The sequence below is a fragment of the Melanerpes formicivorus genome, unplaced genomic scaffold (genome assembly GCF_026170545.1).
Source record: "Melanerpes formicivorus ecotype bairdi unplaced genomic scaffold, bMelFor1.0.p_v2 SCAF_20, whole genome shotgun sequence".
Taxonomy (NCBI): Eukaryota; Metazoa; Chordata; class Aves; order Piciformes; family Picidae; genus Melanerpes; species Melanerpes formicivorus.
Genome location: NW_027142372.1, coordinates 10,773,610 through 10,786,007, shown reverse-complemented (window position 1 = coordinate 10,786,007; position 12,398 = coordinate 10,773,610). Strand labels below are relative to the sequence as shown.

The following is a 12,398-nucleotide window of genomic DNA, read 5'->3' as shown; positions in this document are numbered from 1 at the left end:
AGACCTTTCCCACCTCCTCTGCATCCTGCTGGTGGCACCATAAAGCTTTTCACTCCTGAGCAAACACCTTTCAATATTCACAACCTCTGTGTCTGCCAGCATAATGCTTGCTGAAGAGAACGAAAGAAACAGTCCCAGAAGCAGCAGACATCAGAAGCATGTGAGCCCTACAGCAATACAGAAAGCACAGAGGTAGCTCTGAGACCCGGATGAAAAGACCCTGCATGATCTTTGGCACACTTGCAGCCCGCAAAGCCAATCAGATCCTGGGCTGCATCAGGAGAAGTGTGGCTAGCAGGTCGAGGGAGGTGATCCTCCCCCTCTACTCAGCCCTGGTGAGACCCCACCTGGAGTACTGTGTCCAGTTCTGGAGCCCCTATTACAAGAGGGATGTGGAGGTGCTGGAACGTGTCCAGAGAAGGGCCACGAGGATGATCAGAGGGCTGGAGCACCTCTCCTATGAGGACAGACTGAGGGAGTTGGGGCTGTTCAGTCTGCAGAAGAGAAGGCTCCGAGGTGACCTAATTGTCGCCTTCCAGGATCTGAAGGGGGCCTACAGGAAGGCTGGGGAAGGACTTCTCAGGATATCAGGTAGTGATAGGACTAGGGGGAATGGAATGAAGCTGGAGGTGGGGAGATTCAGGCTGGATGTGAGGAGGAGGTTCTTCACCATGAGAGTGGTGAAACCCTGGAATGGGTTGTCCAGGGAGGTGGTCGAGGTCCCGTCCCTGGGGGTGTTTAAGAGCAGGCTGGATGAGGCTCTGTCCAGCCTGATCTAGTGTGGGGTGTCCCTGCCCATGGCAGGGGGGTTGGAACTAGATGATCCTTGTGGTCCCTTCCAACCCTGAATGAAACTATGAAACTATGAAACACCATGGAAAGGTGTTTTCAGGCATTAGAAGAGGCTGCCCAGGGAGGTAGGAGTCCCTTGTCTGTCTCTATCTGTGCAGGGTAAAAGCAAGGTGCAAACCCCAAACAAACCACCCAGAAGTTTCCAGCCACTTCCACAACCTTGTTTTCCCTTCCCATATCAGTACAACAGGTTCAATCCACATCCATAGGAGCTTGTGATTGAGAATGACAAAGAATGGGCCACCTGAATTCTCTGGACAGGACAAGCAGAGCCAAGCTGCTTGACATGCAGGAGAGCCAAGAACACTCAGGAGAGCAGATCCTCCTGCCTGTCACCCATACCTTGAGCAGCACAGGCAAGGCCATTAACTTCAGCTGAAGGCTGTGGGAAAGGATCACAATACAAAACACAAGCTAAAGTAGATGAACACACACAGAGCTATGCTGATACACCTTAGGCATGAACCACTGCTACTGCTGCAATTAAGACTTGGGAGAGATGAGATCCAAAGGAGCAAATACCAAAGTATTAGCTGCTCTCCAGTTAAATGTCTGCGTTGCTGGGATAGCTGCACTTGGGAAAACGAGAAGCCAACACAGCCTCCCATGTCAGATGACTTAACACCCACTCAGCCCACAGCAGTGGTGAGCAGGGTGGACACTGGTAGGTCTGAGGTGTGCTCCTCAGCTGCTAGTGCAAGGCACCTACCTCACATCTAGCTTAGAGTTTGGCAGTTCATTGAGGGTAGTGGAAGTGTGCAAGGTGCTACAATCCACAGCTCCTCAGCTAAAGCAGCTTTTCAGATGGCAGGGCACACCTGCACCCTGAGGAGCTGACACAGCCAGGAGCCTCCATACCCAGTGTTAAACACACAACAGTTCCCACCATCATGAAAGGACAGAGTGTGCACACAATGATCTTGTTAACAAGCACAGGTCACTGACCAACTGCTGTGTTTTGGGTGGGTTTTCTGCTGTTATTAAATGCATGACATTTCTTTTTGAACAGGTAACTTCACACTTGCAAAATGCAAAAGCCTCACCAAGCTGAGCTCTCTTCTTGAATTTGTAATTGCCAAAAAAACCCCAACCTTCTGGGCAGAGAGGGCAAGAAAAAAATTGTCTGAGCAGAACTGAACCGCTGCTGACTCCAAAGCAGAGCAGGCAAGCTGCATAGCACACTGATCTGCCCTGCCCACCTGGGCTCAGCATCTGCATCCACCTTTGGCTGCAAAAGCAATGCAAGATTAGAGAGCAAGAGGCCCATAAAACTTAATTGTGTTGTATCAACCCTCCAGCATTAAGATGCCTGATTAATCTCCACCATGTGGCTGATGTGATTTAGAGGTGCAGGACCCCTGGCAGCTTTCCCAGCTTCCTCCTCCGTGCTCTCCTTCGGCGCGGTCTTCCACTCTCCGTGTGCTCCACGGACAAGAGGGTGAGTAAGGGAAGCACAATAACCTGCCTTCAAAGCTCACTGCTGCAAAGTCATGTTGTGGTGGCATTTCTGGATGCCAGTGTAACAAGAAACAGCATGGGCAGCTGCAGGGCAAGCTTTTCTTGCCATCCTTTTAGCACCAGCATCAGCCTCAACATGCAGGGACACACTCAAAGCTTGAGGGACATTTACTGTCCATAGGCTTTGCCTCTTCTCTGCCAAAGAGGATCTTCAGCAGGAATTAGTCATGGGCTGGCTGAGTGAACGCCCATTTGGTTTGGCTTTGGCCTCCAAACTCCCCTCAGACACTTACAGCTCCACCACCAGTTGATTCTTGTGTCCCAGAGGCAGTCCCTCGGGTGAGTTGTTCCCTCTGGGCACAGACAGCAGTGTGACAACTACCCTGCTGCTGTCTAAAACACCACACAGGGTGCACAAAGGCACTGCTGCATCTACCCTCTGTTAGCAGAAACTGCTGTGGCTAAAAACCCCAAACTCCTAAACACTGACCTGCTCATCAACTTCACTCTTGGGTTCACCTTATGGAGGTGAAGGATGAAAATGAATCAAAGGAAAGCTCCTGGAAGTGTTTAAGAGGAGACTGGGTGAGGCACTCGATGCCATGGTTTAGTTGGTTAGATGGTGTTGGGTTGGACCTGATGATCTCGAAGGTCTTTTCCAACCTGGTTAATTCTATTCCATTCTATTCCATTCCTTTAGCTATGCTAAGTGTTCATTCATCTCTGGCTGGTTGAGTGTGATTAAGTGTAGGTACAAACCTAGGGGAATTCAGACAAGAGTGACTCTTGTTTTCTCTGGGGATCTATGTGCCACTGTGCTCCAAGACCTGATGGAGCCTGAGATTTGAATTACCAGCCAGAAAATCAGGTTTTCGTGCTGGGTCAGCAGGACCCCTCCAGAGCAGCCCTGCCCCATGCTTACAGCTGCATCCTTGCCATTGCTGCTTGCAGAGCTTGGCCCCTCAGCACCCCAGGGTCACTCCAGAGCTGGCTCAAGGGACTTCTTTGGGACATTCAGCTGACGTTTCCACTGGCAGCAGAGAAGGAAATTTCAGAGGAAAGGAAGAGTGAGTAAACTTCCCCTCCCTCAGGTCATTCTTCATCATGGGGTTTTTCAGAAGAAAAAAAGGCAGAAACAAAAACTTGGGTAAGGAACTAGCAAAATAACCCTCAGAGAGAAAGGGAGAGACCAAAGAGATGTTTTCCAGCAAGGGACAAAGGGATTCCATAAATGAAAGCAGGACCCAGATGTGCCCACACACCCTCAGCACCAAGATGTTGCCTCACACCCAGTGTACCTCAACGACATTTTCAGGAGGCTTCACAGCCATGCTAAGCACACACTAACAACTGAAGGCCACAATTTTCATTCCAGCCCTTTCAGAAACTCTCCTGTGTGGAGCTGACCATTTGCCAGCCACAGCTACACCTCTAAATACCTTCTCACAACAAGCATACGGTATTGGGTGGGGGGTGCCAGTGCTGGCTGGCATTGTACACATCCATTTAAAGGCAAAACCCACCACTAAACCAAAATTCTCTGCCTAGTCTAAGCTTCCCACAGCAAAGGTCTGGAGACAGACCTGCCTGCTTTGTCCTTAATTCACCCTGTGCTTGTTCAGCAGATGCCACGCTGCTGGTCTCTGACAAGCCCATGAAGGGAGTTAGAGATAATCATGCTGCTGCCATCAAAGAGGCATTCAGGGCACCACAGATCAGGAATCAGGCATTAAGAGGGAAAAAGTAAGTTCAATAAAAATAATTCAATAAAATGAGTGCTAAATTCTATTTCCCCAAGTTCCAAATGCCCAATTAGATTTATTTATATATATATATATTTATTTTTTTCAAGCAGAACTGGAGGTGAGGAATGGCAGAGTGAGAGCTGGAGCCCAGCACTGCAGCACTCCCCAGACCTGCAGCAGCCAGGAACAGCACCTCACTGCTGCAGCTGCCTGAGGGGAGACAAACAGTTAAGAAACCCCAGGACATCAACCACAGAAAAGAACATACCTGAGGTATCAGGAGCTTTTAGATCCTTTGCTTTGCCACCAAAACCTCTCCTGACTTTCCTCACATGTAAAAAGCATGGGAGTGTCCTTAAAGATCAGCACAGCCTGTGACCATTCCATGCCTAGATTCATTTTGAAGGCACTGTGAGGTGCAGGGTGATGGGCTATGAAGAGCACAACTGCAAGCCTAACCACAGACCTCTCTGTGCAGAAAACATCCCTCAAACCTGCACAGCCCCTGTCCAAACTGGCTGCACAATCTAGTCACAGAGTCTCAGCATGGTGGGGCTTGCAAGGGGCCTCTGGAGATCATTGAGTTCAACCCTCTGCTAAAGCAGAGTCTCCCACAGCAGCTTGCCCAGGATCACAGTGACAAGGTAGGTTTGGAATCTCTCCAGAAAATAAGACTCCACAACTTCTCTGGGCAGCCTGCTGCAGGGATCCAACACCCTAGCAGCAAGGAATTTTCTCCTCCTGTTCAGAGAGAACCTCCTAGGTTACAGTTTACAACCACTGCCCCTTCTGTTGTCACTGGGCACCACTGACAAAGAGTCTGACCCCATCCTCTTGACACTTTCCCTTCAGATACTGATAGCCATTGACATCTATAAGCATAGTCCCAGACACCCTGCTCACCAGGTCAAGAACAAAATACCCAGGAAAGCCAATTTGTGAGAGCTGGGAGAACAGCAGAACCAAAACCAAGCCTCATTTTTATAACACTGGAGTGAAAAAATCCTGATCTTGTCTAGGCTCCAAGCTCTTCATACTACTCAAGTGCTACAGGCTGGTGGAGTGTGCAGCTGAGGGTCACACTTGTTTTGCACACCAACACCCTAAGGTCAGGACACTGAACTTGTACAGCAACTCAGCTTTTGCCCCCAAAAGGCTTATTAAAAGTGCAACTCTGCATTAGTAAAATCATTGCACCCCAAGTGGGTGAGCTACACTGAGTCAAACTTTCAAGAAGTTGAAAGGCTTTCTAAGTAGGAAACCAACTCCTGCCCTCCTTTTGAAGCTGCATGAAAGGAGTGATGTAAACCAGCTGTCCAGAGAGATCACAAGGAAACACTGTCTGCTGTCTGCTGACACGGCCGCAGATTTCTTTGTCCTGCTTGAGATGTTACTGCTTTTCTGAGAAGAATGAAACTACCCCATGAAAGGATAAAAAGGAAAGCCAAGGAAGGAGGTCAGACACATTTCTGTGAAGTCTCAGAAGTTTCCACATTTGAGCAAGAAACTGTGGTACTGCTCCTCCTTTGTTTATGGATACTGTAAACATAAAGCAGCAGTGGGACAGCAACCATTAAAGAAGTTAATCAGCACTGCTCAGGCACTCTCCAGGCTGTCATGGGAACTACACAAGCCCTTCACTGCTGAAACTGCAGCCCCACACAAATCCCCTTGGCATGGATTTCACCTCAAGCTGCTGGCCAGAGACTGAATGTATTGGGCTGGTAGTGGTAAGAGTCCTCTTTGTCCAAGGGGTACAAAAGAAAACAAGGGCATGCAGGAAAGGAGCAGGAAAGGCATGGGACCCAGGATCACCCAGGATCTACTCAGAGGTTACACAGGCCTTTCTCTAACACATTTAGAAGCATCAGCACTTGAGAAGACTGGGTCTGGAGTACTTCCCCTGGAGATGATCCAGCAGCTCAGTGCTGCGTTGCTGACACACAGCACAGCCCCAGTGGCTTCCAGGTGCACCAGGTATGTCCCCCCTGAACCAAGGCAGGTTTAACTCACTTAAACCATTCCCCAGAGGTGTTTATTAACCTGTTTTTGTAAATCTCCAGTGAAACAACTTTCCTGGGTAACCTCCCTGGGCTCTGCATTACAATTAAGTGTTTTGCTAATAAATTCCCTTGCCTCACAGCTTGTAGCCATCATTTCTTGCCCTGAGAAAGAAGCAGAACAGTGCAGTGCCTCTTCAGTTTTGGCATGTGTTAAGGGATGCTACTATGCTTCCCTTGAAGAAAAAAGGAAGGAAAAAGACAGCTTCTTGATGTACTCCTGCTACAGAAAAGCATCAAGCCATCCAAAAGAATGTAAAGAACAGCTGAGGAAGTTGCACAATGTATGTGGAGGCTGAGTAAGGGCAAATGAAAGGAGCTTGTGCATTCTTAGGGACTTACCAGAAAGCCTGCAACTTCCTTAAGGAGATTAGTAAGATCCATGTTAGAGCACAGGCAGAATCCCAGGCAGTGTGTGGTAAAAGAGGAGCTCAGACAGGCAGTTGTGTGACACTAAGGACAAGGTGTAAATGTGGGCTCTGTGAGGAACATCTGTACCACCTAAGATTCCCTCTCTGAGCCACTCTGCTTTATGCTGGGTGCTGTGTGCCCAGACAGGAAGAAAAGGTCTTTGCTTTCAGATGTTATCATCTAACTGTTGCTTTGGAGCTTGTTCTCTTTCACTCTCTGTGAAGAGGCCAGGTGGCTCAGCAGGAAACTCAACATCACCTGAAGATGACATTTACTTCAAGGTGCATACAAGTCACAGCTGAAGCTCTCCAGACCTACCCAAAACTTGAAACTGGCATCACAGGAGGCAAGAGACAATCGAGTACAGGATGGCTTCAGTATAGACTGAAATCTCTTCCTGGTTACAGATCCAAACCAATGGAAATACAGAACTTATATGTATAAGGCACATAAAGATTGGGTTGGAAGAGAGCTTTAAGATCATTGAGTCCAACCCTTAATCCAGACCTGCCAGGTCACCACTAAACCATGTCCCTCAGCACCACAACTCCACAGCTTTAAACCTCCTCCAGGGATGGTGACTCTACCACTGCCCTGAGCAGCCTGGTCCAGGCCCTGACAATCCTCTCCTTTTGGGGAAAGAAATTGTCCAACCTAAACCTTCCCTGGTGCAACCTGAGGCCATTTCCTTGTCCTATCACTTGTTCCTTGGGAGAAGAGACCAACACCCATCTGGCTCAGACCTCCTTACAGGGACTTGCAGAGAGCCAGAAGGTCTCCCAAATAATGTGTTTTTATACCTGAGGAACCATGGTGGGAAAGTGATTCACCCTGCACAGGAGGAGAAAAGAAGAGCACAGAGGGAGGGAAGGGAATTCTGAGGATTCTTCCCTGCAAACAAAAAGCAACTGTAAAGTTCTTTTATTGGTAACATGTTAAAGCACTGTCAGAGAGTTATGGTTACTTATCCTCTTCCTTCTAAGAGAGGGGAAAAAGGTTTAGCAAAGCAGTCTGGGGAGTTATGAAGAGGAAGGAGGTATAGCTTGTGATAAGCCTCAAACAATGGTCCTGTTGAGTGTAGCCACTGAGCTGGAAGAAAATAAACCCTCTGATAAAGCAAGAAATTCTGCACAGACAGCACTGGCTCCCAGAGCTGAGACAGGAATTCTAATGACCCATGTGTGCACACAAACTGAGTTCCCAGCAGAGACTGGAGGGAGTATCTATAGACTTTTACCCACATTTCACCAGCAGGGCCCCCACTGCTCCCTGACAAAAGTTTATTTCCACAAAACTCACCCAAGGAAACTTATCTGTGTGGATTAGCTCATCAGAGGGGTTTGGAACAAAACATCCCCCTAGGTTTGAGAGGACTGTAGATGTTCATGAAGAAAACAAGCAGAATCACCAGAAAATTTGCTTCAGCTTCCCTTTTCTATCTTCCTTCCTGGTGTTAGATGACAGACGTGTGCCAGAGTCAGCTGACAGCCCTAATATCTGCTCACCACGCAGCTTCTGCAGCCCTGCCTGACCCCAGCTTTCCTCTGTGACCCCACGGACTTGACCAAGCTCTTCCACACCCAAAGCAGGAACAAGGGAAAGGTACTGGGCCAGTTGTGAAAGAATGGAAGTTACTGGGGGCTGGTCTGCATGTCCAGATGCTGCTCTAGCAACAAGTGGTCACGACCAGCTAACAGTTAATAGGAAAGATTTCCATGAGCCACAGCACCCAAATTGTCAGTACCTGTGGACTTGGAAGCTCTGCAGCCTCAAAGGGAGAGGCTGCAGTCACTGACTTAAATGGAAAAGGCCTTGGGGGCAATACAAAAAGCTGGGGATAGACTTTCATTAAGGCCTGTTCTGACTGGAGAAGGGAAGGTGTTTTTAAACTAAAAGAGGGAGATTTAGACTAGATGGAAGGCAGAAATTTTTCACATTGACCAAGAGTTGTGAAATACCAGCCCAAGCTGCCCAGAGAGGTGGGAGACATCCCTGGAAACATTCCAGGTCATGTTGTCTGGGGCTCAGAGCAACTTATTCTAGTTGCAGATGTCCCTGCTGAATGCTGGGGAGATGAATTAGAAGACTTTTAAAGGTCCCTTCCAACTCAAACCACTCTGAAATTCTGTATACTGTGTTCCAGCAGTATGAAATCCACCACTGGCCTGCATCAAGAATAGTGTGGCCAGCAGGAGCAGGGAAGTCATTGTGCCCCTGTACTCAGCACTGCTTAGGCCACACGAGTACTGTGTCCAGTTCTGAGCCCCCCAATTTGAGAAGGACATTGAGACACTTGAACATGCCCAGAGAAGGGCAACGAGGCTGGGGAGAGGCCTTGAGCACAGCCCTGTGAGGAGAGGCTGAGGGAGCTGGGGTTGTTCAGCCTGGAGAAGAGGAGGCTCAGGGGAGACCTTATTGCTCTCTGCAACTACCTGAAGGGAGGTTGTAGCCAGGAAGGGGTTGGTCTCTTCTCCCAGGCAACCAGCACCAGAACAAGAGGACACAGTCTTAAGCTGCACCAGGGGAAGTTTAGGTTCGAGGTGAGGAGAAAGTTCTTCACAGAGAGAGTTGTTAGCCATTGGAATGTGCTGCCCAGGGAGGTGGTGGAGTCACCATCCCTGGAGGTGTTCAGGAGGGCACTGGATGTGGCACTTGGTGCCATGGTTTAGTCATGAGGTGTTGGGTGACAGGTTGGACTTGGTGATCTTTGAGGTCTTTTCCACCCTTATTGATTCTATGATTCCTGGAGCAAGGCAGACAGGAAGTCTCACAAAAGCACTCAGCCCTTTGCAAAGCACAGGCTGGAAAGATCACCCAAGTGCTCAGGAGCTCATAAAGCACTCCTGCTAACTCTGAAATGCTGGGGTTAGGAACTCTTGGGCTTCCACCACCTTCAGGAGCAGAAGGAAACACACTCACCCTTCGCAAGCTGCACGAAGCCAAGAATGATGATCAGGGCCAGCGCCAGCAGCTTTGCCGCAGCAAAGGCATCCTGGACACGGGTAGCAGCTTTCACACTGTAACAGTTCACTGCCGTGAGGAGCACTGGGAGGGAAAAGGACAAGAAGAGCCACATCAGCTTCCAGTGAAACACTTAAAACACAAACCAAATAATAACAAACCAGCATTTGCTTTTTGCTAAGACTTCAGCAAGCAGCAGGAGTCTCTTTCTCTAACAGAAACTCTTCCAAAGTAAGGCTCTGTGGGCACACAACTCTCCCTTCTCCTTCAGACAGGTGGCTTGGGCAGTGCACACACTCCCTGGGGTAACTACCCTGCCCCACTGCAAACCACACTTCTGCAGGCATGCAACTAGAAGTGCTCACTGCAACCTTTAGAATCAAAGTGCTTGGCCGCCATCCCTGTCAAGTTGATCCAGCTTAATGCCACTGCTGTGTGACAACACCACCGAAGTGCCAGACCAAGCTTCCAGAGCTGGTAAATAGTTATTTGTCTAACAATAGCACCTAGAAGGCTATGGAGGCCACAGCGTGCTGCCTGCTGCACAAACATAGGTGTCTCTGCCCTGACCCGTTTGAGAAGCTGCGAGGGGGAGCTGCATCCAAGGAAACCCTCATCCCCTGTCTGACCCCCAGTGCCAGGGAGGGTGGTACAGGCTTTCAGAGATGCTCACAAGGACCACACACCACAGTGATGGACAAAAGGCTTGCAGAGAGCAGGCCAGAGCAACAGCTCAGACTTGCTCCTGTACTTGGATCATGCTGCATCCTGCTTGCTGAGAAGCTCCCCTTCCTTAGAAGTTGCTCAGTGGTGAATGCAACTAATAAAGCCTCATTTCCTACTTGTGTTTTTGCTCCCCTCTTCTCCCTCATCACTCTCTTCTACATCCCCATGCAGTGTGGCACTCCTACCAGGCAAGGGACAGCATGAACTAGGAGCTGTCTGGAGCTGCTGACTGGACAAGTTTTACCTGCTTCAGAGAAAATAATGGCTAAAACCTTTACTGCTCTTCCAAATCACTTACTATTTTTGTGTCCTGCTCACTCCCTGCTCCCCAGAGCCTGTTGCTTGTTATAGAGATGAGCAAATGTCACGCAGAGAATGACAGTGCCCCACGTGCTGGATGCCCTCCTCTCATGTCCCTTGCACCAAGCCAACCCTTGCTGCTTCCACACCAGCTTGTTGCCAGTCTCTGGAGCCAACTAGTTCCTGAGCAGCTTGGGGAGGAGCAGACCTCAACCTTTCTTCTCGTGTTGGAGGCTTTTCCCTGTGGGATCCTTTCCAGGGTGGCCTCTGCCCCTGTGGCAAAGGCTCTTCCCCATATCCTGCAGCTCATTTTCACAGAACCCCACTACCTTGAGGAGAGCCAGACAGCTGCACCCCAAAATGTTCACCTTCAAGACAGATCACCTTTTCCTGAGGTTTCAGGCTGTATCTATACCCACAGAGCCCAGAGCATCTAATATAGATATTTCAGCTGTAAGCAAACCCCCCCAGAAGCATAAGGGGGATCAGCAGCACCTTCACCAGCCACCGTTGTCTCCAGGAGACTGACAGTAGAGATGCTGGCCACAAGCCTGCCCTAGCAAGGCTGAGCCACATGGGATGCTTCAGAACAGAGCAGGGAAAGGGATGGATAAAGTTGCTGGGCAGTACAAACCATCCAACTAGAGCATCCTCTGCCTTAAGACCTCAACATACATGGAGCATCACAGTGAGAACCACATCTCACCCCTCCTCTGAAGCAAGGCTCCTCCCAGCTACAGACCAGCACCCAGCTGGGTGCACCCTGAGCACACACATGCATGTGAAGGACACAGGCTTCAGCACACGCTGCAGTCACTACCTCACCTCCAACCTGAGATGGCTGAGCAGGACCAGCAGCGCCTGGGTGTTGCCCTCTGGCTTGTGGCAGGGCCACCTACCACAGCTGCTCACATCTCATCAGCTCAGAGCAAAGGCATGCTCCTGCAATCTCATCCCCTGCCTCCCAGCAAGGGCACAATAAGCTGCAAACTGACAAATAAAACCATGGGAGCAGACAAGAGTATTAGGGTATTGAAAAGGGTCCTGTTGGCTCCCTGCCAGCCTGCATCCTGCCATGCCTGTGGTACCAGTTCAGGGAATCACACTCAGAGCCCACGTCAGAGCTGGGAATAGCCTTCCCAGAACACAGGGGCACAGCCAAGCTCAGTTGCACCCCCAGGCTGGCTTCAGGAAGCCTGGGCTTCAGGGACTGCAGTATCAGGGTCCAACAGCAATGAACAGACTTCATGTTCCTGCTCAAGCAAGTGCTGAGGGTGAGAGGACTTCCCAGTGACTCAGAGCACATGCAGGCAAGAAGGGATATGAGCTGCATCATTCAGAGGGGCCTGAGACCTCAGCACAACAGCAACATGCAACAGGCTGAGAGGATTCAAGGGTCCACATTGCTAAAGGCTGCCTGTGGGGGACCTTCAGGTAGGGGAAAGCAAAGCCAGTCCCAGTGCAGCAGACCACACATCCCAGAATATGATGTTTGCTTTCAGGATCCCTGGCTTCCCCCTGCCAACACCAAAGCCCCAGGATGTGGTGTCCTCTCAAAACAAGAGTACTTGAGGTTTGAAGCAAGAGATGGGAGCCTTTGTGCAGGTGGTTCAGTATGTCCTGCAAGAACGAAAGCCAGAAGGGTGAATTTCACATTCATGGGGGCCTTTTTTTTTGGTCACACCTTTCAATCCCAAACACTTGGGGGTTGTTTGGGCATTTGTAGTGGGTGAGACCAAAATGACCCAGAGCTATTTTCCTTGGGAAGGACACACATGGGCTCCCACACGGGTCACAGGACAGCACGAGCTGGGCTTTGGCTGACCTGCTTCGGCAGGCAGCCCAGAACAAGCAGTGAGGAACAGAGCCGACAGACCTGCCACAC

The 12,398-nt window shown here is 49.8% G+C and overlaps 1 protein-coding gene across 1 annotated transcript in view; it reads right to left on the bottom strand.

Moving 5' to 3' along the window:
* Nucleotides 1–12,398, bottom strand: part of SLC7A5 (solute carrier family 7 member 5) — a 47,867-nt gene that overhangs the window by 23,618 nt on the left and 11,851 nt on the right. The window contains exon 2 of the mRNA XM_068150806.1: nucleotides 9,446–9,571. Within this exon, the coding sequence (XP_068006907.1) occupies nucleotides 9,446–9,571 (126 nt within the window). The remainder of the gene's footprint in view (nucleotides 1–9,445; nucleotides 9,572–12,398) is intronic.